The following is a 24,975-nucleotide window of genomic DNA, read 5'->3' as shown; positions in this document are numbered from 1 at the left end:
TCTTGTTCCATTATTTCATGACAAATAGAAGGGGAAAATGTGAAAGCAGTGACAGATTTTCTTTTCTTTGGTTCCAGAATCACTACAGACAATGACTGCAGCCATGAAATTAAGACACTTACTCCTTCGAAGGAAACCTATGAGAGACATGTCTAGAAATGTCTAGGTTTCTACGTTTAGAAACCTAGACAGTGTATTAAAAAGTAGAAACATCCATTTGCCGACAAAAGTCAAAGCTGTGGTTTTTCTAGTAGTCATGTATAGATGTGACAGTTAGACCATAAGGAAGACTGAACACTGAAAATGGATGCTTTCAAGTTGTGGTGCTGGTGAAGACTCTTGAGAGTCCCTTGGACTGCAAAGAAATCAAACCATTCAATCCTAAAGAAAATCAACTCTGAATGTTCATTGGGAGGACTAAAGCTGAAGCTTCAATACACTGGCCACCTAATGCAAAGAGCTGACTCATTTGGACCTTGATGCTGGGAAAGTTTGAAGGCAAAATGAGAAAGGGGTGGCAAAGGATGAGATGGTTAGGTAACGTCACCAACTCAATGGACATGAATTTGAGCAAACTCCAGGAGAAGCCTGGCATGCTGCAGTCCATGGGGTCACAAAGAGTCATACACTACTTAACTATCAAACAACAACAATAATAGCTTATGAAATTTCTTAATAAAATCACTGAACTAATAGAAAGTGATGGGCAGAGAGAAAATTAATATGTGGAATGTGATACTGCTCATTTTGTCCCTGAAATATTCAATGACAAACAGTTTCCTTCCTGTGTCCCATTCTTTCACTTCCCATCCTTCTTCCATCTGAATTGATCAGCTATGCTAGAAGTATAATATGAGCTTGAGATGCAATGAATGAGGAAGATATGGTCTCTGCCTAAAAGTGACTCCCTGAAGTTGACATACAGAAGTAGAGTGCACTAAACAATCCTATTGGGTTGTATCAAGTACTATATTAGTGCAGGAATAACTAAGAGGCTATAAAATTATAGAGAACTGCCGACTTTGGAGTGTCTGGGAATTAAGGAATCCTTCACAATGGCAGTTGATTCTAATCTGGGTATTGAAGATTGAGGAGGTATTGACCAGGGCTAGAGAGAGAAGTATATTTTAATATGAAAGTCCATTTAGTCCATTGATCATGGACATGTTGGTATGACATGGTATGTCTCTGTCGTATTTGAAGACATAGAAGTAATTCGGTCTAATTGAAACGTTTGAATATAGGTAGGAATAGGTAGGGAGACAGAGGCAGATAAGAATTATAGGCAGGTGTAAGATGTTTGTGTTTATATCTTGATAAAGAGTTTTTATTATCCCTTTTATAGTAAAGGGAGTAATTGGAAGATTTAAAGCAGGGCATGGCCATTTTGGGTAGTTTCTCAGAGCTAGTTGCATGGATTGGCTGTTCATTTCCACTTCCTTGGGTTTACCTTGGATTGGCTCTTATGATTGTTAGCAATCCTATTTGCATCTTTAGTACAACTTTTCATTCATTTTATTGACTCACCCTGTGCTCCGAAATGTTGCTGCTGAAGTCTCTCAGGAGGATTCAGTCTAGATCTTCCTCACCTCTGGTTTAGGATCTCCATCAACAGTAGAACGAGGCGACCTTGATTTTTATATGCGTACTTAACTCTGATTTCATTACTCCTGGAATGTCATTCTGTGGCCTAGTGTGCACTCTGCATGCAAAAGTACAGGGAGAATTTAAGAGTTTATTTCCAACTTTGATCACCCTTTCAGGACATGAGCTATGAAGGAGTAATTCACAATTTATGATAAATAACAATAAAGTGGTGTCTACACTTTTGGATGTAATTCAGAAATTAGAAAGAAGCTTCTATTTATATAATCCCATATCAGAAATTCTGTTAATATAGAATGTGTGACTCACAAAGGCAGTGCTGCGTTTTGTCCTAGTTAGTGGGAAGCAGAATTAATGTCATATTGGAAGTACTTTCAGGCTTTTTCGATCGCAGTATTACTTTGAGAGTATATCATGTTTCAGGTCCTGTTAAAATGCTGGAAGAATTCATAGTTAAAATAATATCTCCAGTTTGTCATGATGGATCATGTGTGTTTATTCAGTCACTGAGTCCTATCTGAGTCTTTGCGACCCTGTGGACTGCAACCTGCCAGGCTCCCCTATTCATGGGGTTTTACAGGCAAGAATACTCGTGCATACGTGCATGCTTAGTCACTTCAATCATGTCTGACTATTTGTTACTCTGTGGACTGTAGCCCACCAGGATCCTCTGTCCATGGGATTCTCCAGGCAAGAATACTGGAGTGGGTTGCCTTGCCCTCCCTCCTCCAAGAGATTTTCGCAATCCAGGAATCAAACCTGAGTCTCCTGTGTCTTTTGCATTGGCAGGTGGATTCTTTGCCACTGAGCCACCTGGGAATCCAAACTGTCTTGTAAACTTTTGTTTGTCTGTCTTATCACTTCAAAAATAAAAGAGGATAAAACTTAAACAGAAAATAGAACAGCAATGTGGAGAGCAAAGGTATGTTGGTTAAAGTGCAGTAGCAGTTGACCAATCCCTAAATAAGTAAGTACTGAATACACTTAGGAACAGAGCATGGAGGAAAATTTTCTTAAGGGTTAGACCCGAAAAATGCTAAATTGCAGTAAGAGAAATAGATGTCCTCTCTGATGTAATAAATAAATATCAAATGGAATAGATTCAAGTTCTAGGTTTTACCAGCTTGAGCACTGTAATAAGTCATTGGAATATTAATGTTAAATTTCCCTTTGAACACCTCTTTGGAAAAGTAAAGCTTTCACATCTGTTCCTCTAACATTTTTTTTTTCCTCCTTGGAAAATGGATGATATTTTCTATTCCAGTCTCTTGTTTCTGCCTCTTCTAATAATGCCACATCCACAACATTGTTGTTCCTGCAAAAACTCTAACTCCTAAAACTAACAAGTGGGATTCTGCACTCCATGCTGGAGCAAGCAGAATACTCTTCTCCAAACTTGGGGTTCCCAAGCAGTACAGGTGATGTTTTGGGCCTAGAGTGTCCCTTATGAGAATGGTCCATTAGAGTTTAGCTTGGGGCTTTCCTGGTGGCTCAGCGGTTAAGAATCTGCCTGCAATTCATAGGACATAAGAGACACAGATTCAATCCCTGGACTGGGAAGATTCCCTAGAGGAGGGCATGGCAATCCACTCCGGTATTCTTGCCTGGAGAATCCCATGTACAGAGAAGCCTGGCGGGCTACAGTCCATGGGGTTGCACAAAGTCGGACACGACTGAAGTGACTGAGCACATACAGAGTTCAGCTTTCTTCTGTCTCACTTGAGAGAATCAGGGCTAGAGGCAGGTGGAGAAAGAGAGCCTGTGACCTCCTGCATTTTTCTCCTCCCCAGCTCTCCTCGGGATGACCTTGAGCAGACAAACAAAGCAAAGCAATCCCACTCTTCCTTTTAGACTTTAATCAAAGGTTTTCCTCCCGAAAGTGGAGGGGGTGGGGGCTGCTAGGCTCGGCTTCCCAGCTGGCAGGTTTGAAGGTGGAATATTAAGCCTGTGATCACAGTCACAGCTTCTGAGGGATTTCCTCACTTAGTACTGTGGATCAAATCAATTTCTACTATGTTCTGGGCCATGAACTAGAACTTAATTTTTTTCAGAGCCTTATTCTATAAGGAGAGATACAGCTTTCTGGGTAATATATTGATCTCTTTTTAAATATTTGAAATTTGAGAATATTCAAATATACCAAATGAACAGAGACTCATATAACTGACACCCAACTTGTACCCCAAGGTATAAAAGATATTAACATTTGGCAATATCTGATCCTTTAAAGCACTTATTATTGGCAGGTTTAATAAAACTCTTGTTATTATTAACTCTTGGAATATGAAACCTAACAAAAGACAACTGTAACTGTAGAAACACAAGGAAATTCCTGTGCTCCCAGTGTAAACAGTCTCCTAATCAGTATCTTCCCAGAAGTCAGTATTTGGCCATGCCCTAGCTAGTGTTCTAATTCACTGGTTGGGGTTGAAAAGTTTCATTTTACTAGATTTTGACAAAGCATATTGCCATTTTTTTTTTACTCCGCCTATGTAGAAGAGTACCCTTTTTTCACATGCTCAATAAGATGTATATTGTAAGCCTTAATTTGTTTTCCCATCCACCAACAAGTATGAAATATCTCATTGTTTACATTGTACTTTTTCCAATTATTAGTGAAGTCAAGCATCTTATGTGTTTATCAATAATACGGGATTTCCTTTCTGTGAAGTGCATTTTCTAATCTTTTATCTATTTTTAATTTTTTTTCTTATTGATTTGTAAGAGTATTTATCTTACATACATGTGGGAATACCAATCGTTGATCAGTTATAAAAAAAGGGACTAAGATTTGTGCATATAAATGCTACTGATGCTATCATACACATCTGTAAAATTGTTGATAGCCATGATGGCAGCTTTGATATCAGATAGGATTAATATTATTTGAAATTTGGTTTAAGAAAAGAAAGGAATTTTTTAATTTAAGGAAGACACTCATATGAAAATGATAGATACATACAAAAATGTTTTCATGCTTAAAAAGGTCAGTCTCAATGATCTAGATTAGTTAATCATGTAAAACAGTTAATTACCAACACAAATGGATAACTGAAATGGTTTTAGCTTGATGTGGTAGTTTTTAGAAATATATTTTTATTTGAATCATATTTTGCAGCAATTCAGGTCAATATCTCCCAGTTCCTTTCATATAAAAGCAGTTCAAAGGCCCAAGTGAAAAATTCAAATAGTATACAGAACCAACTATAGTAATTTACTCACAGAGAAAATTTACCCCTTGCAATGCTTTGGTTTTGATAATTTCCATTGAAAGAGTGGTTACTGTGTTTTTTTCTAACAGTCCTCTTTTAAAAATAATGTTTGACTTTTCCTAGTAGAAATACAATTTTTAAGGAGTGTTTTATCTTGAATAACCCTTGAGAATAAAGTAATCAAGCAAGGTTTCTCATGATAGGGATTAAAATGGATGTTAAAATATACAGTGAGGATGAAAATGGCTGGATGGCATCACCAACACAATGGACATGGGTTTGGGTGAACTCCAGGAGTTGGTGATGGCCAGGGAGGCCTGGCGTGCTGCAGTTCATGGGGTCACAAAGTGTTGGACACGACTGAATGACTGAACTGAACTGAGGATGAAAATGAGCATCATGATGAGTTCATGAAATAAGTTCAGAAATAGAAAGAGATGAATGGTGTTTCTACTTTATTGTCCTTATAAATAAAATAAATTGTGCTTCTGGCTTTCATTTGCCATGTGATTGAGTTTTACAAGATAACAGTTGAAAAAATTGAGTTATAACTTTCAGGGATAGGTGAATCAGCAGCATTTCTTAAGTAGCCACTAAGTGTACTTTCTACAAACTTCCAGTTTCTATGCAGGTGTCCTCATTTAAGGAAAGAGGTGCCTGCATTTTTTTTTTTTTTCACTTTCTTTTTTTTTATTATTATTTATTTATTTATTCCATTTATTTTTATTAGTTGGAGGCTAATTACTTTACATCATTACAGTAGTTTTTGTCATACAATTGAAATGAATTAGCCATGGATTTACATGTATTCCCCATCCCGGTCCCCCCTCCCACCTCCCTCTCCACCCGATCCCTCTGGGTCTTCCCAGTGCACCAGGCCCGAGCACTTGTCTCATGCACCCAACCTGGGCTGGTGATCTGTTTCACCCTAGATAATATACATGTTTCAATGCTGTTCTCTTGAAACATCCCACCCTCACCTTCTCCCAGAGTCCACAAGTCTGTTCTATATATCTGAGTCTCTTTTTCTGTTTTGCATATAGGGTTATCGTTACCATCTTTCTAAATTCCGTATATATGTGTTAGTATACTGTAATGGTCTTTATCTTTCTGGCTTACTTCGCTCTGTATAATGGGTGCCTGCATTTTAAAACGTTCATATGTATCCTCTGGCATATCAACAAGGTCCTGGTAAAATGGAACAGAATCAAATTTATTTTTGAGTCCATTGGTCTCTTTCTGTAGTCTTTCTGGGATTTCTCTCTCCCTTCTTAGACAGTCTTTCCACAAGTCTCCCTCCACAACCTTTTCCCCACCTTCAAAATCTCAAGACCTGCATTCCAGAAAGAAGTGGAAGGGATTAGATCATTTTGTTCATATTTTACTATGCAATGATGTAGATTAAGTCTGCTACTCAATCAGTTGTGACTTCAGCGTCTGATATTAGTTGCATATTTACTGAGGCTTTTTAAGGACAGGTGCTATCCAGTGCATTTGTATGCGTTACCTCACTGAACCCCAAGGTAGGATTTCCTATTATACTTTATAGACAAAGAAACAGATTTACAAGGTTTAAGAAAAGATAGTAGGTTTTCTAGGTGCCTCAGTGGTAAAGAATCCACCTGCCAAGCAGGAGAAAAGTGTTTGATTCCTGGGTCAGGAAGGAAATGGCAACCCACTCCAGTATTCTTGCCTGGGAAATCCCATAGACAGAAGAGCCTGGTGGGCTACAGTCCATAGAGTCGGACACGACTTAGTGAGTAAAAGCAGCAGCAGCAAGAAAGCATGGTCAAGGTTTCACAGCTAGGAGTTGGCAGAAGTGAAGCTCAACTTAGGGTAACATGAAACCCGGACTCACATACAGTATACCACACTAACATGGGCAGGTTTCACAAACTTGCTCTTTTGCAGACCATCACCTTTCATAGAGTAATGATTTCCTCCCCCTACTGAAGGTAAGTGTTGCAAAGATCACTAAATTGGGTCTATCCCCTACTGGACAGGTGGACACCAGGCTCCATTTGAATGTTGGAATGCAACCTGCCACCTTCCCTAAGAGAAACAAGGAAGCATGAAAGAAAGACTGCCTAATCCCCTGCTTTTCACTTTGTTTATACCAGTGATGCCACGCTTTGCTGAACAAGTGGAGGTTGCCATTGAAGCCCTGAGCGCCAACGTCCCTCAGCCATTTGAGGAGAACGAGTTCATCGATGCCTCTCGCCTGGTATACGACGGCGTTCGGGACATCAGAAAGGCTGTGCTGATGATCAGGGTATGTGAGGTCTCTGTAGCTTGGAGTTGATTGGAGTGTCCAGTAGGGTCCCCAAATAATTTACTCTTGTACTTTTTCCCCCTTGATTATTTAGTTTAACTTAGTAAGCTGTTTAACTCCTCATTTAGTCAGATAAGGGGGACTTTTTACTTATAAAGGGATTAGTGATCCCAACAAGTCTAGATCAGCACTGAATGTCCTGAAGGGTCATGTCCTGCCTGCTTCTTCCACACATTATTACCTTAATTTGATACCCACTTAGGGGTGCCCTTGCCATTCCCCTTTGCTAACACCATTTCCCATTATAAACAGAAAGCCATGTGATGGAAGAAAATGAAGATCACCCAGCTTAGTAGTATTAGTAATCATGATAATGATAATAATAATGCAATAAAGTGATAGATAGCTACATTCTTCTTGTAACAGATCATTAAGATATAAATAAGGCTAAATAATCTTTCAGCAAACCTCTCCTATCACCTTTCCTACTATCTTCCCATCCCTCAGTCTTCTGATTTTGGGTAGCTGTGAGTCTTCCAAACCATTTGCTTAATGATTAGGCACACATGAGAAAACATAATATTACAGATTTCAAAAACTCAGTTAAGTGTTACTTACAACTTGCTTTGTTTGCCCACAGTGTGCCTTTGTCTATCTCTGTGAAGACGATAGCTTACCTTATTCTATTGAACAATTGTGTAATATTCCATCATAAGTTGAGAATTTTTTCTCCTTGCCTTATTGACAGTTCAGTATAGTAGGTTCCAAATGCTTTTCTTAGCCACAGAACTCTTTCATAAAATAAACTTAGGTTGATGACACAGATGTTTGTGGCTATTAGGATTGAGGCAGAGATGATGAGTCTGCAGTGCTCATCTTGCTATCCTATGGAAATATATGTGAGCCACATTTACAATTTCAGTTTTTGCTAGGTATGTTGATAAGGCAAAAAAAAAAAAAAAGATGAAGTTAGTTGTAAGAACGTCTTTTATTTACTCCAATCAATATCCAAAGGTAGCATTTCAACATGTGGCACCAGCTGCATTTAAAGTTCTCAATAGCTCTATGTATCTGCAGTCACCATTTTGGATGAGGCAGCCCTAGACTATATCTCCATCCTCAACCTTCATTGTTGTCTCTGGGGTTGCTCAATGAACTATAAGTTAATCACTGAGTGCATCTTGAAAAACTTTCTCTCGGGGTGACCACTGAGCATCTAAACCAACATCCCCTCAAACACAGCAAAACAGTAACAATTAATTTATTTTCAATCAATTTATTTTCTGTGTGCAATCCCTCAATACTTCAAGAAGTATCTGTGATTTATTGGTCTCTCTGGACAATACACACCTTTAAGGAGTTCATATATGGCATTATTTCTCCTCCAAATTTGGGTATCTTTAAAATCATGAAGTCATTAAACCTATGTGTATCCTCTTTGACTGTGGTATCCAGGACACAGCATGATGCTTCCAAGGTGATCTGAGCAGGCAGAGTAGAACATCACCAGAAAGAGTCTCTCTTCATTCTTTATGGACATTAATGATTCTCCTGAAACATTCAGCTACCTTCTTTGCTGGGGAGCAACGATAGCATCTTCTTTTCTTCTCATCTTTAAGCAACTTGATTTTCCATGTTAAATACGTCTCTCTTTCATAATAATTCCATGATTAATTCAAAGTGTTCAGAGAATTGTGTAAGTTGTAGTAGACAGTACTAAATATATATAACAATGTGGAATTCAATTTTGAACAAGACAGTCAGATGTATTTCCTGTTCTTCCAACTTTCCTATTTTAGATCTGTCAAACTCTTACTATCTTTCAAGACCTGGCTAAAATCTTCTTTCCCTAAATTTTCTCTCTCAAAAATACTGATTCTATTCTTTAACTACCTATAACTCTTTCTGCTGTGATTGTGATCTTTACACTATTTCTTTTGAGGTTTATTACTTTCTTTAGGGACTTCCCTGGGGCTCAGTGGTAACGAACCACTTGCATTGGCAGGAGACATGAGTTTGATCCCTGGGTTGGGAAGACTCCCTGGAGAAGGAAATGGCAACCTACTCCAGTATTTTTGTCTGGGAGATCCCATGGACAGAGGCCTGTTGGGCTGCAATCCATGGGGTCACAAAAGAGTTGGACACGACTTAGCCACTGAAGAAGGAAAGTGGCAGCCACTCCAGTATTTTGCCTGGGAGATTCCATGGACAGAGGAGTCTGGAGGGATACAGTCCATGGTGTCACAAGAGTTGGACACAAATTAGCTACCAGATGACAGCAACTACCTTCTTCAGGCTGAAATTTTGGAAAGCAAAAGCTGCATTTTTCCCCTTCATTGTGATGCGTTGTTTGGTACAGTGCTTAATACTATGTGTGATGGACTTTCCTGACTCTAGGCTCCTGATGCAGGAGACCCCGAGTTTAATCCCTGGTCAGAGAACTAGATTCCCCATGCGGCAATTAAGACCCAGCACAGCCAACAAATAAATAAATAAAAGTAAATATTTAAAAAAATACGATGTGTGTTAGGGAGAAAGAGAAACAGATACCTCCGGAGATAGAAAGGTGACAGAGGGAAAAGTATGAGAATTAGAGGAGAAAGGCTTTTAAATAGGCTTTTAAACCTGTATTTTTCCCATTATATACTAACTTGTGAAATAATAGACCATGAGAGTTATGTTTTCAAAGCATTTGGCACTAAATTCCACTATAATTCTCAAGACATATTCCCTTTTTTGCCATTTTTCTGCTTTGTTAGCCATCACATTTTTGTGACAACTATTCATCTGGGAGGCTGAGCAAATTTATAGCCATCATTCACTTATTCATTCATGAGCTGTAAAAAAACATAATTTAGGTAAAAATGCCATATCTTTGTTACATAAAGTGTCATTCCTCCATCTTGACATTTCAAGTGATTTGATCAGATGGATTTCACACCACTTAAAACAGAAAGGGAGAAATGTACGGTATGTACAAATTGTTATTTTAAAAGTCTTTCTCCATTCAGCACCAAAATGGCTTCATTTTATACTTAAATTCTTGGTTTGCTTTCTATGTATGATAGTTAAATCTGATTTAAAAACATCATTGCACTGAATCAGGTGAAAGACGGTAAGACAAGTGAAGCTCTTTCCCAGCTAAACTGGCCATGCCTTCTTCTCTGTCAAAGTGTTGATTATGCTTTGGAAAAATAAGAATTATTTTTCCCAAAAATAAATGCAGAAAGGACCTTGAAAGGTCAGATTCCCCATCACCTTGCCTTTCAGCAATCAATACATATTTAATGGTGATGTTAGTATGTAGGCGCCCCAGGCCAGCTCAAGGCAACCCTCGGAAGCAAACAAAGCTTGTCCTTCTGGTATTTCAATCTCACCTTTCAGGCTCTTCTCTTTGGGAGCAGGTCAACTCTGCTTCTCTTTCATACAACTTTTTTTGTTTGCTTCTTGCTGAAGCTTGTCCTTGGTGATCTATCAGCTACACAGGAATTTTCTGATTACCTTAACATAGTAGTTTAAAAAATGAATAGGCAAATATGGCTCACCAGAATTTATTTGATTTTCATTATTTGCAGTAGTTGCCTTCAATGAACCCTGAATTAAGGAATATGGAATCATTGCTCCTAGGGAAAATTTAAGGTTAGGTTCCTGTGAGCCTCTGGTCACATTTTCATCCACTGATCAATATATTAGCTTGTTTAATGTGTGTTTTTGTTTAAAGACATTTTATTTAATGTATATTGTTGATACATATACATCAAACTCACAGCCAAAAGAATGAAAAAGAAAGAAAGACAGTGTAATCACTCAGTCATGTCCGACTCTTTGCGACCCTGTGGACTGCAGCCCACCAGGCTCCTCTGTCCATGGGATTCTCCAGATGAGAATAGTAGAGAGGGTTGCCATGCTCTTCTCCAGGGGATATTCCTGACCCAGCGATTGAACCCAGGTCTCCTGCATTACAGGCAGATCTTTACCATCTGAGCCCAGGGACAGCCAATCACACTATTACTCAGGCCTGAAAGAAGCTTATCTAATGCATTTTCTCTGGAAGGTGCAACATAACCTTCTTGCATGTCGAGATTCTAAACAACACCTCAGCACTATACTTGGAAGCCATTTTAAGCAGAGAAATAACCCAAAGCACAAAAATGAAAAGTGTGGCACTAAACAGACTGCAAAAAGGATTCTTATTTATAGTATAAGAGTTGAAATAAGAAAGCAGAAGATTGTACTGTTTGACTTCAGCTGGAAATTTGCATGTTGAGTGACTCAAAAGTTTTTGCCACATTGTGCACACACATGTCTGTGAATTACTACAAAAATATTAATTTAGGGATTACAGAGAAACTTTGGTGAGTAGGCAAATTCTCAAATAAAGAATCATCAAATAAGGAGGATCAAGGCTATATTTAATACACAAGGAGTTAAACATTTAATGTTGGAAAGTAAAGTAGGTAGGTACCAGAGAAGGTGATAATATCTTAGTGTCAGAATAACTGTATTCAAACAAAAATAGTTACCTGTCACAGAATGACCATGAAAAAATCTATAATGATATCTATACATTGAACTTCTGCAATTGGAACCCATTAATTTTGTTGCATGTGAAACTTCTAAAAGCAGAAAGGAGAAACAGTAGGACTTAAGACAGGATTCAGATAAGATTCTACAGCTTAACTTCACATCTCCCAAAACGGGCATGAAGATGCCCTGGAGCATTGCAAGATATTTTAAAATGTCAAGGGAAACACATACATATCTCTCAGATACCATGAGAAATATTAGTTGAAGGTAGTTCACAGTTTAAACTTTAGGTTGGTACATTCCTTTTGATCATATATTGATCACATCATGTATTTGTGGTGCAGCATTTCTGGTTGTTACTGTGATAAAAATCAAGCTCAATGGATGTGCAATAGTATTCCAAGGTTTCAGAAGTAATACAATATGTAACAGGCACTAAATTGTTAGGGCCAGTCAAGAATTTATATTCCTTTGGTGGGAGACAGAGAATAAACAAGTAGATATACTAGTTAATGTGCCGTAGAGAAAACCAGCAAACTACTGAGAGGATAAAGCATAGGATGGGGGTTGGTTTTATAAACGGTGATCGTGTGTTAGTTGTTCAGTCATGTCTGACTCTTTGCAACACCATGTACTATAGCTTGCCATACTCCTCTGTTCATGGAATTCTCCAGACAAGAATACTGACTGGAGTGGATGGCCATTCCTTTCTCCAGGAGATCTTCCCGACCTAGTGGTCAAACCCTGGTTTCCTGCATTGCAGACAGATTCTTTACCATCTGAGCTACCACAAAAGTGCACTGGGTGACATTTGGGAAGAGATTTGAAGAAGGAGGAGGTTAATAAGCCTTAAAAGTACTCAGGGAAATGTGTTCCAGGCAGAGAGAATGACACATGTGGCCTAAGAACCATATTGAATGAGTGACGGAAGCCATTGAAGTTTTCTGAGCAGGAGAATAACATGATCTTAGTTAGATCTTAAATGGAGTATCTTAGTTATATGGGAGAAAATACAAAGTATGGGTTAAGAGCAGAAAAAAGGAGCTAAGCTAGGTGGCCTCCAGGGTAAAAATGGTTACAGATGCCAGAAGCTGATCAGTCCTGATGAGGGAGATTTTGTTTTATATTGGGTCAGGAAATTTTTAATTCAACTTTCTAGTTTTCAGGCCATTGCAGTGATTAGAGATCTGTTGAGAAATCCTTCTTCATGCATCACTCAAAGTCTCCTGTTGTGGTTGCCAACTTACGATCTCATCTTTCTGCTCCCAGTGAAACTCATTTGTGCCTGAGCCAATCCTTTAAATAGTCCTTACTACATTTTTGGGGCTTCCCAGGTGCCACAGTGGTAAATAATCCACCTGCCAATCCAGGAGATGCAAGATATGCAGATTTTATCCTGGGTGGGAAGATTCACTGGAGGAGGGCAACCACTCCAGTATTCTTATTTGGAGAATCCCATGGACAGAGGGTCCTGGTGGGGCTACAGTCCATGGGGTCGCAGAGTCGGGCATGACTCAACACCTATGAGTGCGAGTGCGCACACACACACACACACACACACACACACACGTCACATTTTTCACATGTCCTGGTGAAATGACTGCAAATTTTTCAAACTTTTCTCATTTTCTTCTTTACTGAAGCTGTTCTAGAGAAGATTGAGAATTTGATTGGGAAGCTGAGGCAGGTAGATTGATCCTACTCTGCAGGTAGTATGTGGTGTGATAATGGACAAGTCACATGATATTCTTGAACCTCTGTATAAGCCACACATTAATCTGATAGACTCTTAGAAGTGAGGTATTTTATAGGCCAGATACATTGCTAGTAGCATCATGGAACCAAGACTAGACCAAAGTGATTCTCTCACATCATAAAAAAAGCCTCTCCTGGGAGCAAATAAGGGCAGAACTGAGGACTGATCTTAGGTCACCAGTCTCTAGTCCAATGAGTTGCATATTTTTTCTATTTCTTTTATCCTAGGATATCATCTAGTGAGACAAATTTCATTATCTCTTGGCCCATTTTCAGACCCTCCCTGCTTTTCCATGTCTCCTTTAATTTGTGGGGATCCTTGATCAACCAAAAAAATAGCATTATTCAAAAAAAGACAGCATGAATAAGAGACATGTTTACATGCACTCAGAAAACTTCACATACACAGAACTATTTATATGGGTGGTTTGAATGGGTTTGCTGCATGGTTTAGGCACAAGAAAATATTTCAATCTCATCCATTTGCCTGATGGTACTTGTAATGGTTAAAAGCCATGGAACCCTCGACTGGCCAGGTTTGGTGCTTGGAAAACTTACCTAACTACTCTGAACCTGTTTATGCCTTTATTAAATTGGGATTAAGTTCGTTTCATTAGGTCATTGCAAGGATTAAATCCTTTAGTTGAATGGCTGACCCATGTTGTTGTTGTTCAGTTGCTAAGTTGTATCCAACTCTTTTGTGACCCTATGGACTGTAGCCTACCAGGTTCCTCTGTCTACTATTTCCAGGCAAGAATACTGGAGTGGGTTGCCATTTCCTTCTCTAGGGAATCTTCCCAACCCAGGGATTGACATGCGTCTCCTGTATTGACAGGTGTATTCTTTACCAAAGAGCCATCTGGAAAGCCCACCTGACCCATAGTGGGTAATAAAAAATGATCCCTGTGATGATGGTGATTGTAGCTGTTGCTATTAGGTGTATGTTTTATTATTAATCATAATAGTGATCACTGTCACTTATTACTTTATTTGTATTGTTTACCCAGCTTTTTGTGTGTGTATATTTGATGCTATAATTCTGTGAAGCAGGCAGGACAAGTAGCAGTTATTGTCTATTTTATGAGTGAGGAGACAGAAAAGCAGAAAAACTTTAAGTGGCTTGCGAAAATCACGTATCAGTGGCAGAGTTAGGCCCCGAATGTTCAGGTCCCCTGGTTGTACAATATTCTATTTTTCATTCTGAAACTTTATTTTCGTTCCTGAGCCATATCACGTGAATACGAACTCCTCATTATGAGCCTTATGCTGCCAGGTTGTGCTTGCCATTGACTCATCTACTGAGCACACAGATCACTGAAATGTTTGGACACAGTACTATAGGCACTGTCATTTTCTCCTTTTTTCTGTTGAGTGAGGTTTTCCATTTTATTTTTCACTCTCCTTTTCAAAATCTAATGATGAGAAGTGTGTGCAATCTTGTCAGCTCATCTGTCAGCAGAATTTACCAACTTGCTGTAATTGTTCCTCAGCACACTCCAGAGAAGTGAGAAATGAACAGAGATGCTTGTCTCTGTCCACATGAAAATTCCAGCAGTGTGTGTGCACTGGTTTGCCCACTCCACCCCTGCTTGAGTTAATAAAGACTGGGAACAAAATCTCTTTCTTTTAATATTCCTAGGGAGAAAATTGAACATCTGTAGATGAGTGAGTGAATATTAATAAAGTTGGTGGTGAGAGAGAAGGAAAACAAGAGGGATATGCCACAGCCTGGAAAATTACAAGACAGAATGTGATATTGGCACCAAAGACCCCATTTTATGCCTGTCTGACCAATCTTAAGACTTCATCAATAACCACACCTGATTAATTACACTGAGATAGTTAAATAACCAGTGAAATTAAAATGTGCCCTTTTAGATGGGCAGTGGGCACCTGCATTGTCAGCACTGCTTCTGATCTGCTCCTTCCTTCAGAAAGACACAGCCCTGAGAGATGGTGTTACTTTGTGCCAAGTTGTGGGTGACTATCAGCTTTCAAACTAAAGACAATTGTGCAGGGAATCTCACATGAAGGCATTGTCTTTCCTCCCTGCACCATCCTTGCAATCTCCTGAGTTTATCCTCTTAAAATTAACAGAGCACAGGATTTTTGAGTACATGTGTCAAACTGCGTGCTTTAGAAGACTCTGAACAAGGTGTATCTTCTCACACCTCAGTTTCCTTATGTGTAAATGGAGAAAATAATGTGTATATCATAGGACTATCAAGAAAAATGTATGAGTTGCTATAAGTAAATAACTTAGGAAACAATCATAGGCAAATGAAAGGTACCTGAAGAATGTTTTCCATTATTAGTGTGTGAGTACAGAGGCCACAGTCCCAGTTAGCCACACAATAATAAAGGTAAACAGCAGAGCCACTTACACCATTCTGTACCCAGAAAACCATTCTGTTTTTCACTTTTAATAGAGTATTCAGTAAATGACATGAGATAGTCAATACTTAATTATAAAAAAAAAGGCTTTGTCTTAGACAATTTTGCCCAACTAATAAGTTATTGTAAATGTTCTGATCACTTTCAAGTAGGTTAGGAAATTGCCAACATCTGTTGGATCATAGAAAAAGCAAAAGAATTCCAGAGAAATAGCTACTTCAGCTTCATTGATTACACTCAAGTCTTTGACTGTGTGGATCACAACAAACTGTGGAAAATTCTTCAAGAGATGGAAATACCAAACCGATTTACCTGCCTCCTGAGAAATCTGTATGCAGGTCAAGAAGCGACAGTTAGAACTGGACATGGAACAACAGACTGGTTCCAAATTGGAAAAGGAGATTGTCAAGGCTGTATATTGTCACTTTGCTTATTTAACTTATATGCAAAGTACATCATGTGAAATACCAGCCTGGATGAAGCACAAGCTGGAATCAAGATTGCCAGGAGAAATATCAATAACCTCAGATATGCAGATGACACCACCCTTATAGCAGAAAGTGAAGAAGAACTAAAGAGCCTCTTGATGAAAGTGAAAGAGGAGAGTGAAAAAGTTGGCTTAAAGCTCAACATTCAGAAGACTAAGCTCATGGCATCTGGTCCCATCACTTCATGGCAAGTAGATGGGAAAACAATGGAAACAGTGAGAGACTCTATTTTCTTGGGCTCCAAAATCACTGTAGATGGTGACTGCAGCCATGAAATTAAAAGATGCTTGCTCCTTGGAAGAAAAGTTATGACCAACCTAGACAGCATATTAAAAAGCAGAGACATTACTTGGCCAACAAAGATCCATCTAGTCAAAGCTATGGTTTTTCCAGTAGTCATGTGTGGATGTGAGAGATGAACCATGAAGAAAGCTGAGCACCAAAGGACTGATGGTTTTGAACTGTGGTGTTGGAGAAGACTCTTGAAAATCCCTTAGCCATCCAAGAGATCAAACCAGTCAATCCTAAAGGAAATCAGTCCTGAATATTCATTGGAAGGACTGATGCTGAAGCTGAAGTGCCAATGACTTTGGCCACCTGATGCGAAGAACTGACTCATTGGAAAGACCCTGATTCTGGGAAAGATTAAAGGTGGGAGGAGAAGGGGGTGACAGAGGATGAGATGGTTGGATGGCATCACTGACTCGATGGACATGAGTTTGAGCAAGCTTCAGGAGTTGGTGATGGACATGGAAGCCTGGCTTACTGCAGTCCATGGTGTCACAAAGAGTCAGACATGAGTGAGCAACTGAACTGGACTGAACTGAGGCTAAGCTATGGCTTCCCAGGTAGTGCTCTTGAGAAAGAATCCACCTGCCAATTCAGGAGATGACACTGACACGGGTTCTATCCCTGGGTCGGGAAGATGCCCTGGAGAAGGAAATGCCAACCCACTCCTGTATTCCTTCATGGGATTCCTGGGAAATCCCATGGACAGAGGAGCTTCGTGGGCTACAGTCTCTGGGATCACAAAGAGTTAGTCATGACTGAACACACATGTGCACACAGACTAAGTGTGATATTCAGTAGGTTAGTGTATTGAATGCAGTTTTGACTTAAGATATTTTCAACTTACAGTGTTTGTTGGAATTTAATCCCATGAATGCAGTTTTGACTTAAGATATTTTCAACTTACAGTGAGTTTGTTGGAATTTAATCCCATTATAATTTGAAGGAGATCTGTATGCTGATTTTTCTCTTTTCCTCTGTATTTTTAGACCCCAGAAGAATTGGAGGATGATTCAGACTTTGAGCAGGAAGATTACGATGTGCGTAGCCGGACAAGTGTTCAGACTGAGGATGACCAGCTCATTGCAGGACAGAGTGCACGGGTGAGTGGACATTCAGGACTTTGGTTTGGAGCACAGCAGTTGAGTTCACCAAACTGGTTTGAAGGAATTTCTGATTTCCAGGTACCTGGAACCCCAGAGTTTCATGGCTCAGAAATCCAGGCTGTCATCTGGGGTTGTTTCATTTCTAGCAACTCACATTTTGCACAATGGAAATCACCACTGATTCTGATTCCTTCTTACTCCCTTCTGTTTCCATCACTGAAATTATAGCAGTCACATCACAGCAAAAGTTGTGTGTATTGTGGATTTGGTGGGTGTTGGAGATCATGATTAGATGGTTCAGTGACCAGGGCATAAGGGAATGTTCAGATCTTACCTTTTCCCAGACTTTATGGTTCTTCTTAAAGTCTCCAAACTTGTTAACCACATAGGTAACAACCACAAATGGAGAATGAGAGTACTACTTTGTTACCAGTGGGGTTGTTATTGCTCCATACTCTGGCCTAGGGTATCTGAGAAACAAGACCACATATTTTGCAGTTGGTTCAGGGACATCAGAGTTGAGAAAGAAGTTTTTCCCCTGATACCTACCTAGGGCCAAGGCAACAGCCCCAGATCCATGTGATTGAAAAAGAAATTACAGAGACATACAAGAAATATAACAGTTAAAGATTGTGGAGCAAGAACCATAAAAGATCACCACTGTGGCTGACAGTTGAACTCTCTTGAACACTCTGACACAGGCCACCAATAAAAGTGTTCCAAAGAATATTCTGGAAGCTGACCAGTCTTATTAGCTGGAGCTTCTTGAGGAGAAGCTGCCAGTAATCAAGGCAGGGAGCAGCAGATAAAACTCCTGGGGATTGCAAAAGAGGGTGAGATTCTCCTCCCTTTAAAGGCTCAGTTTCCATAGGGCTAAAATAATCTAATTTTAGAATAACTGAGATATCCCAATGGATATTCTAATTCTCTTTTGTAAAGTTTTACTTATTAAAAGATAATGAATAGGAAGCATGAGATAGAGATGGCAATTTAGAATAGGAATCTAGTAACTCCAGAAAGTTCACACTGGCATAGGAATTCTAAAAAAAGAGTAAAACTAGCCAATCAAAGGTTAAAATGAAGATAATTCAGAGAAGACTAAACTTTATGTTGAGTCAAGAAAGTCTTTGCTTTTAAAATCCCATTTCCCCTGATAGTCTCATCCAACAATTAAATGATCTGCGAGATAGAGATGAACATCGTTGGGCGAAGTGTGAGAGTAAAAGTTAGAACATTGGAGATGTGCTGGATTTGATTTCAGACAGACTTAGTTCTGAATTGTAATGAGTAGGGTGAACACTATGCTCTGGTACATGCTGCTTAATTTCTCTGAGCTTTTTTCTTATCATCTTTAAGTAAATAATAGGCCTGTTTGATAAGATTCCTTTGAGGTTTTGATCACTTAACATTTATAAAATAATGAGCATAATATCTGACACACATTGAGTGCTCAATAAGGGATGACTGAAAATTGTCATCTTTTGGAAGAGAAATCTCTTATCACAGGCTGGTGAGAGCAGAGAAGTGCACAGAAGAGTATGATGCTCCCTACTTTAAAAGATTCCTTGGAGACTTTAGTTACTCCCCTAAAATATTGAAAATAGGGAAGTTGATTAAGCCGAGAGTCTTTTGAGCCTCTCCTGGCATAAGACTATACTAATCAGTCAGATCAATTCATCTTCAAAATGAAGTAAAACAAGCATTTTTATGTCAGTGACAAAGGGCAAGTTTGAGTAATTCACCCAAACATTAGTCTGTTCAAAGTCAATTTGATTGACTAACTGCAACTTAGTATTGGTACAGCCTCACTTTTTACAAGGAAAAATACAGTCCCATTATACTTCCATTTCATGCATCTTACATTCAAGGTCAAGTCAGTTACGGTGAGTGGAAACAAAAGTCAGATGACATCTATCTACATCATCTATTATTTCTTCACCCAGTAGGTGAGAAGACAATGGTCTTTTTTGAAAGTTTTTTCAGCATGAATGATGAACATGGGCCAGGATAGTAAGAACAAACTACCCCTGTAATTCAACACTTGCTGATTTGTCTTTGCGAACCATCATGAGGTTTGTATGAGTAACTTGCAGCAGACAGCATTAGTTATTGAGTCAGCCTATTTAAGCCTATAATTATATGATGACAAATCAGAGACATAGAATTACGGCCATAAGTTAGAAATAAGAGGGTGCATTGAATTACTGAGATGACAGATGGTCGAACTTTTGACCAGAGAAGTGTGTTAACTTGTTCAAAAGTGTGGAGGAGGCAAAAGTTGTCTCTGACAGAGGGAGTTGCTCTTTCCAGCACCCAGCTCTCCTCTGGTTACTTTGTGTTCTCATTCAGCGAAATTCTCTGAAAATGGCAAATTAAATCCAAGAGGAGGTTAAGGTGGGAAAAAAGACTTTAGTGCCCTTTCCAATGTTGTTCTCAAATTCTGAAATTAGAGTTAAGCTTTGTTCCCTTTAGGTGTTCCCATCTGCTGCTTGTCTACAATGCTTTATGAGAGAGAAACAGAGAGAGAGAGAGAGAGAAAGAGAGAGGATTTGAATGGAGAACAATCATACCCTGATCTGATAAAATATAGAAATTATCAGGCCCTTTGATCCTAAACATGATATCTTATAAACTTCTTTCTTCAAAAGCTGACATAGTTAAAATTAATCATCAACAATTCTTGGGCATTTAACCTTCATGATAAAACATATTATTTGCAGTCACACAAACCTTATTTTAAAAATGGATTTGGGCAAGCTGTACGGCTTTGGGGTAACTTTCTTAACCTCGCTATGCCTCATCTCCTTGTGTGTGCCCTCTCTCTCCATCTCTCTCTCTTTATATATATACATGTACTTCATAATGTCATTAGGAGAAATGCATGATGAAAAGTATCCCAAGAGTTATTGCATAATGTTAAGTTTATGAAGAAGATGATGATGCTTGTAGCATAACATAGTCATTCATTAGAAGGCTGGCCAATAGTTTAACCTGAAAAGGCTGGATAATTTAGACCATCCTGAAAGTTTTCACTTGAATTAATGAGACAAGAATCTCAATTTTCCAATTCACTTCACAGCCTGAGACAAGTAAAAGTCACCCACTCCTTAATTACTTATGTTTATTATCGTGCTTTAAAACCAAGTGAAGAGAAATGGGCACATTAAGTTTTAACCTTTCAAATCATTATTTATAAACATGCATATACTTAAACCTTTCATGGTAGACTATTGCTGTGTGTTTAAGATAGGAACACTTTTCAGTTCAGATGTCCAAAGACTTTAAAAGTCATTTTTCATCTTGGGATTGGGAAAAGAATTCTTTTGAGACTAGAAAAAAGCTCCTTGAGATTTAAATTGCCGAAAAAATTCTGGACTGAGACGTTGTTGGCTTGTGTCAGTGATATACACTTTTATTTAATAAAGTTTGGGCTTTACTGGTGGTTCAGACTATAGAGTCTGGATTCAGTCAAAGACCCGGGTTCAATCCCTGGGTTGGGAAGATCCTCCAGAGAAGGAAATGGTAACCCACTCCTGTATACTTGCCTAGAGAATTCCACAGACAGAGGAGACTGGTGGGCTACAGTCCATGGGGTCGCAAAGAGTTGGACATGACTGCGTGACTAACACTTTCACTTTCTTCACTTAATAAAGTTTAGAACAATCACACACACAAAAATGCTTGTATGTTCAGAGGAAAGGCTAGGAGCCTGAGGCAGCAGGGTAAGAAATGTTGTGAATTCAAGTCTCTGAGGCCACCAAATTGGGGTCCCAGATTAAAAATCTGGACAGCTGTGGTTGGCTAAACAGAAAGCAGAGGAAAATCTCAGATCACTGCTGGTGACCACATGACACAAACAGAAAAGCTGATTTGTTCTTTCCCCTGTGCCATCGAAACCCTTTTTCTTATGTTTCCTTAGTTTGAGGGAATGAACAACTGCACATTATGTATTTTGCATTCAACTTGACTTGAATGTAGCCAGCCTCTAAGTTTTTTTTTCCCCTAGCTAGAAGGGCTTTAATGTGTTAACATTTCAAACTGCTGAGTTACATTGATAAGACCTAATTAAAACTCATGTGTTGAATTTTAATTTGATTAACTTGCAAATTTCACAGTTTGTGATCTACTGTTTATAGATAACCTTTTTTTAAATTCCAGTTTCAGAAAAGGTCAATTATGAATTTTTAAAAGCCAAGAGATTTTTAAGAATATTTAGGAAGCGACTTTGCTTCATCGATAGCTACATTAGCAGGAGCAAACGTAATGACTCTTACACCCAAGTCACACGCCATTAAGTGCATTATGTGGGTGAAGCACCCCCAGAGTCAAAATAACAGCTTCCTTTGCAAATTTGCTTTGAAGGGATAGGTTTTTCTTCCAAATTGTGCCCTCAGAAAACATTTGTCAGTTCTGTTAACTTCTCTCAAATTGTGTCAATAGGGTGAGTGGAGAGATGTGTGAACAGTCAATCAAAAGGTATGCATTTAGTTTCTACACAGAGGCGGATGCTGGGGTCTTTGCCTTCAGGAAGCTCAAAAGGAAGTCAGAAGCAGGGCATTAATAGAAATCAGAGAGCTAGAGTAAGGCAGTTAATATTCAAATACTAAACTGGACGATTGAAACTCAAGTGATAACAGTTGACAGACACGTGTAACCTTTTAATGCACAAATTAATCCTTTGGGGACAATGATAGGTTTATTGCTAGAATCTGGATGTTGAATGTAGAATATGGAGGTCTGCCCAGCAGTTTTATAGATTCTTTTTTTTTCTTTTTTTAAGAGAAGCACCTAATAGATGCTTTAAATGATGCTGGTTAGGACTTGTAGGGTATAAGTAAAACATGGTTATCAATTTTGTGTGAGGAGGACAAATGAATCTTAGACACCTTTAGAATATCAGATGGGGTGCTTCAGGAAACTTGTGCAAATCCAAACCTATCTCAAAAGTATTGTAATAGCTGCCTTGGAATTAGTATGATGTTGCATATGTGAGTTTATAACAAACTCTTTTGTATATTAACTCTTTTTAAATACATTTTAAAAGTACTTTAAAATATTTTTTGAATAGTAGTATTTTAAATACTTTAACTATTGCATCTGAACTAGTTTGATTTTTAAGATATCGATTTTTAATGTTTGTATACACATGCACACACATATTTATAGACCTAAGTTTATATATATAGATATATATGGATATATATATACACACACACACACACAGACATCATACACACAAAGACACATGCTATTGGTACAAAGTCACATACATACCTGCACGGCGTTTAGTAGACATTATTGGTAAGCGGTAGCATCTGGGAAGCTGCTAGTTCAAGGACACCTTCATGCAAATCAGACCAAGGAACCCCTTTACCCTGGGCAGATGAAGCCTTGACTCTAGGCTGCTCAGCCTGGTGGACAGAGGCTGCGGTTTCGTGACCTTTGCCCCACTGGACTGGGATCACTAGGCAGTGTCTAACCTGCACTGTCCTGCATGGTGATCTCATTGTGCAGGATTCTTAAGTATGGTGTTAGCTGACCTGGCTTTGACTCCTTTTCTTACAGCTCATTAGTTGTGTAATGTTCAGAGTTAATTAACTTTCCTGGATCTTGGTATCATCATTAATAAAATAGGGGTAATAATAGTATTAATCTTATACAATAATTAAGTAGATTAAATGTTTGACATTTTAAGTCATTTAGTATAGTACCCAGGATGCATGCCTGTGTTCAAAGAATCATGTTGATTTCCATTTATAGGTAGTCACACAGTCTCTGATTCCATCTCTTCTCTTTGATGGCAACTATGTAATAAGCTAGAGAAGCAGCTGGAAAGGAAAGCTCATAGAAATAATGATAACAATGGTAACAGTAATCCCATACATGCTTACTGTCATTTTTTTCAGACAAACATGTAGCACATTTATTATTTTATTTTCTGTCCATCATAGCATTTGGAAGTAATTGAGGTAATTGTCTACTAATCTTATATTTCAAAAAGTTAAGGATATGATCCAGTAGCAATGAGGTCTTAAGTCAGTGACAGAGCCAGGTTGAGCCCAGTTCTTCTAATCTTGAATCCCCTGATATTTCAGTTAGATATCAGCTACCTCTCCTTTGAACTATTCACTTATACTGGGAGGAGCTTTACAATTTAGAAAGCAGTTTTGTTTTTTTGGTCTTATTTACTTGTCCTTTGTAAAAACTGTATGTATCCCAAATCATGCTTTCTTGGTCTTTCTTCTGGAGCATACATGTATCCCAGCACCAGAGGGACACCAGTGCTAACACACTGATCCACATGCTCCTTTCAGTGATGCAGGCTACAAAAGGTTCTGGGCAGATGCCATGAACTGGTGTCAGACATTTCACTCAACACCTGCTACATAAATGGTGTTTAACAAATACAGTTGATTCTCTTTATTCATGGCCTCATGTTCTATAAGGTCAATGTGAACACTTAAATTAGCAACTACAGATTCATTGTTTCTATGGGAAATACAGGGTTAGGTTCCTGAGAACTGCTAGTCTTAACATTTCCTTCAACCCATCAATACATAATCTTGTTTAATGAATGCTTCTGTTTTTTCCATCGATTTGCTTTATGAACATTGAACTCATATCTAAGAGCACTAAAAGTCATTTGTGAACAAAGTTCATATAATACATGTATTTTCTTCATTAGGCACTTTGCAGCCTTCTTGCGCTTAGAGATATGAGACAGCACTTCTACACTAGGGTTGGGGACTATGTTAAACAGCTAAACCTCCAACAAAAGGTGCAAAGATGTGGGAAATGTGGTACTAAATAGACTGCAAAAAGGACACTTGTTTCTGGTATGAGTGCTAATACAAGAAGGCAGAGACACCCTTGTTCCACTTCATCTGGGAACATGAATGTTGGATGACTCAAATTTTGGCAGCTCTGCGCATGTCTGTGAATGACTGAAAGCATCACAAATATTGATTTGGGAGTTCAGATAGATTTTAAAGAGTAGGAAAATTTGTAAATAAAAAAAAAATCCACAAATAGTGAGAATCAACAGTAATTCTTCCTTTTCTACATTCCTCTACTAGCAACTGTTGAAAATCAACTTTTCCTTCCTAATACTACATTTTATCCCATCACTGCTTTTCTGTGCATAGGAGCCATGGCTGACCCAGGATTTCCACAGTGCCAAGGACTGGGAATGGATATGCCATCCCTGAAGTGCCCCAGATAAAGGATTTTTGTTTGGCATTTAACCATAGATTGCTTCATTAACACCCACAGATTGTCTCCCCACCCCACTTGGGATACTCAGATATTCTTTAAAATTCTTTTCGAGA

General features: G+C 38.7%; 1 protein-coding gene across 10 annotated transcripts in view; it reads left to right on the top strand.

Annotated features, from left to right (window-relative positions):
* Positions 1 to 24,975, top strand: part of CTNNA2 (catenin alpha 2) — a 1,320,632-nt gene that overhangs the window by 1,235,784 nt on the left and 59,873 nt on the right. For all 10 annotated transcript variants that reach the window (XM_070479775.1, XM_070479805.1, XM_070479797.1 and 7 more), the window contains 2 exons: positions 6,938 to 7,089; positions 17,531 to 17,644. In XM_070479775.1, the coding sequence (XP_070335876.1) occupies positions 6,938 to 7,089; positions 17,531 to 17,644 (266 nt within the window). The remainder of the gene's footprint in view (positions 1 to 6,937; positions 7,090 to 17,530; positions 17,645 to 24,975) is intronic.

Source organism: Odocoileus virginianus, chromosome 2 (assembly GCF_023699985.2).
Source record: "Odocoileus virginianus isolate 20LAN1187 ecotype Illinois chromosome 2, Ovbor_1.2, whole genome shotgun sequence".
NCBI lineage: Eukaryota > Metazoa > Chordata > Mammalia > Artiodactyla > Cervidae > Odocoileus > Odocoileus virginianus.
Note: the sequence above shows the minus strand (reverse complement) of the source record. Positions and strands in the feature narration are given on the sequence as shown.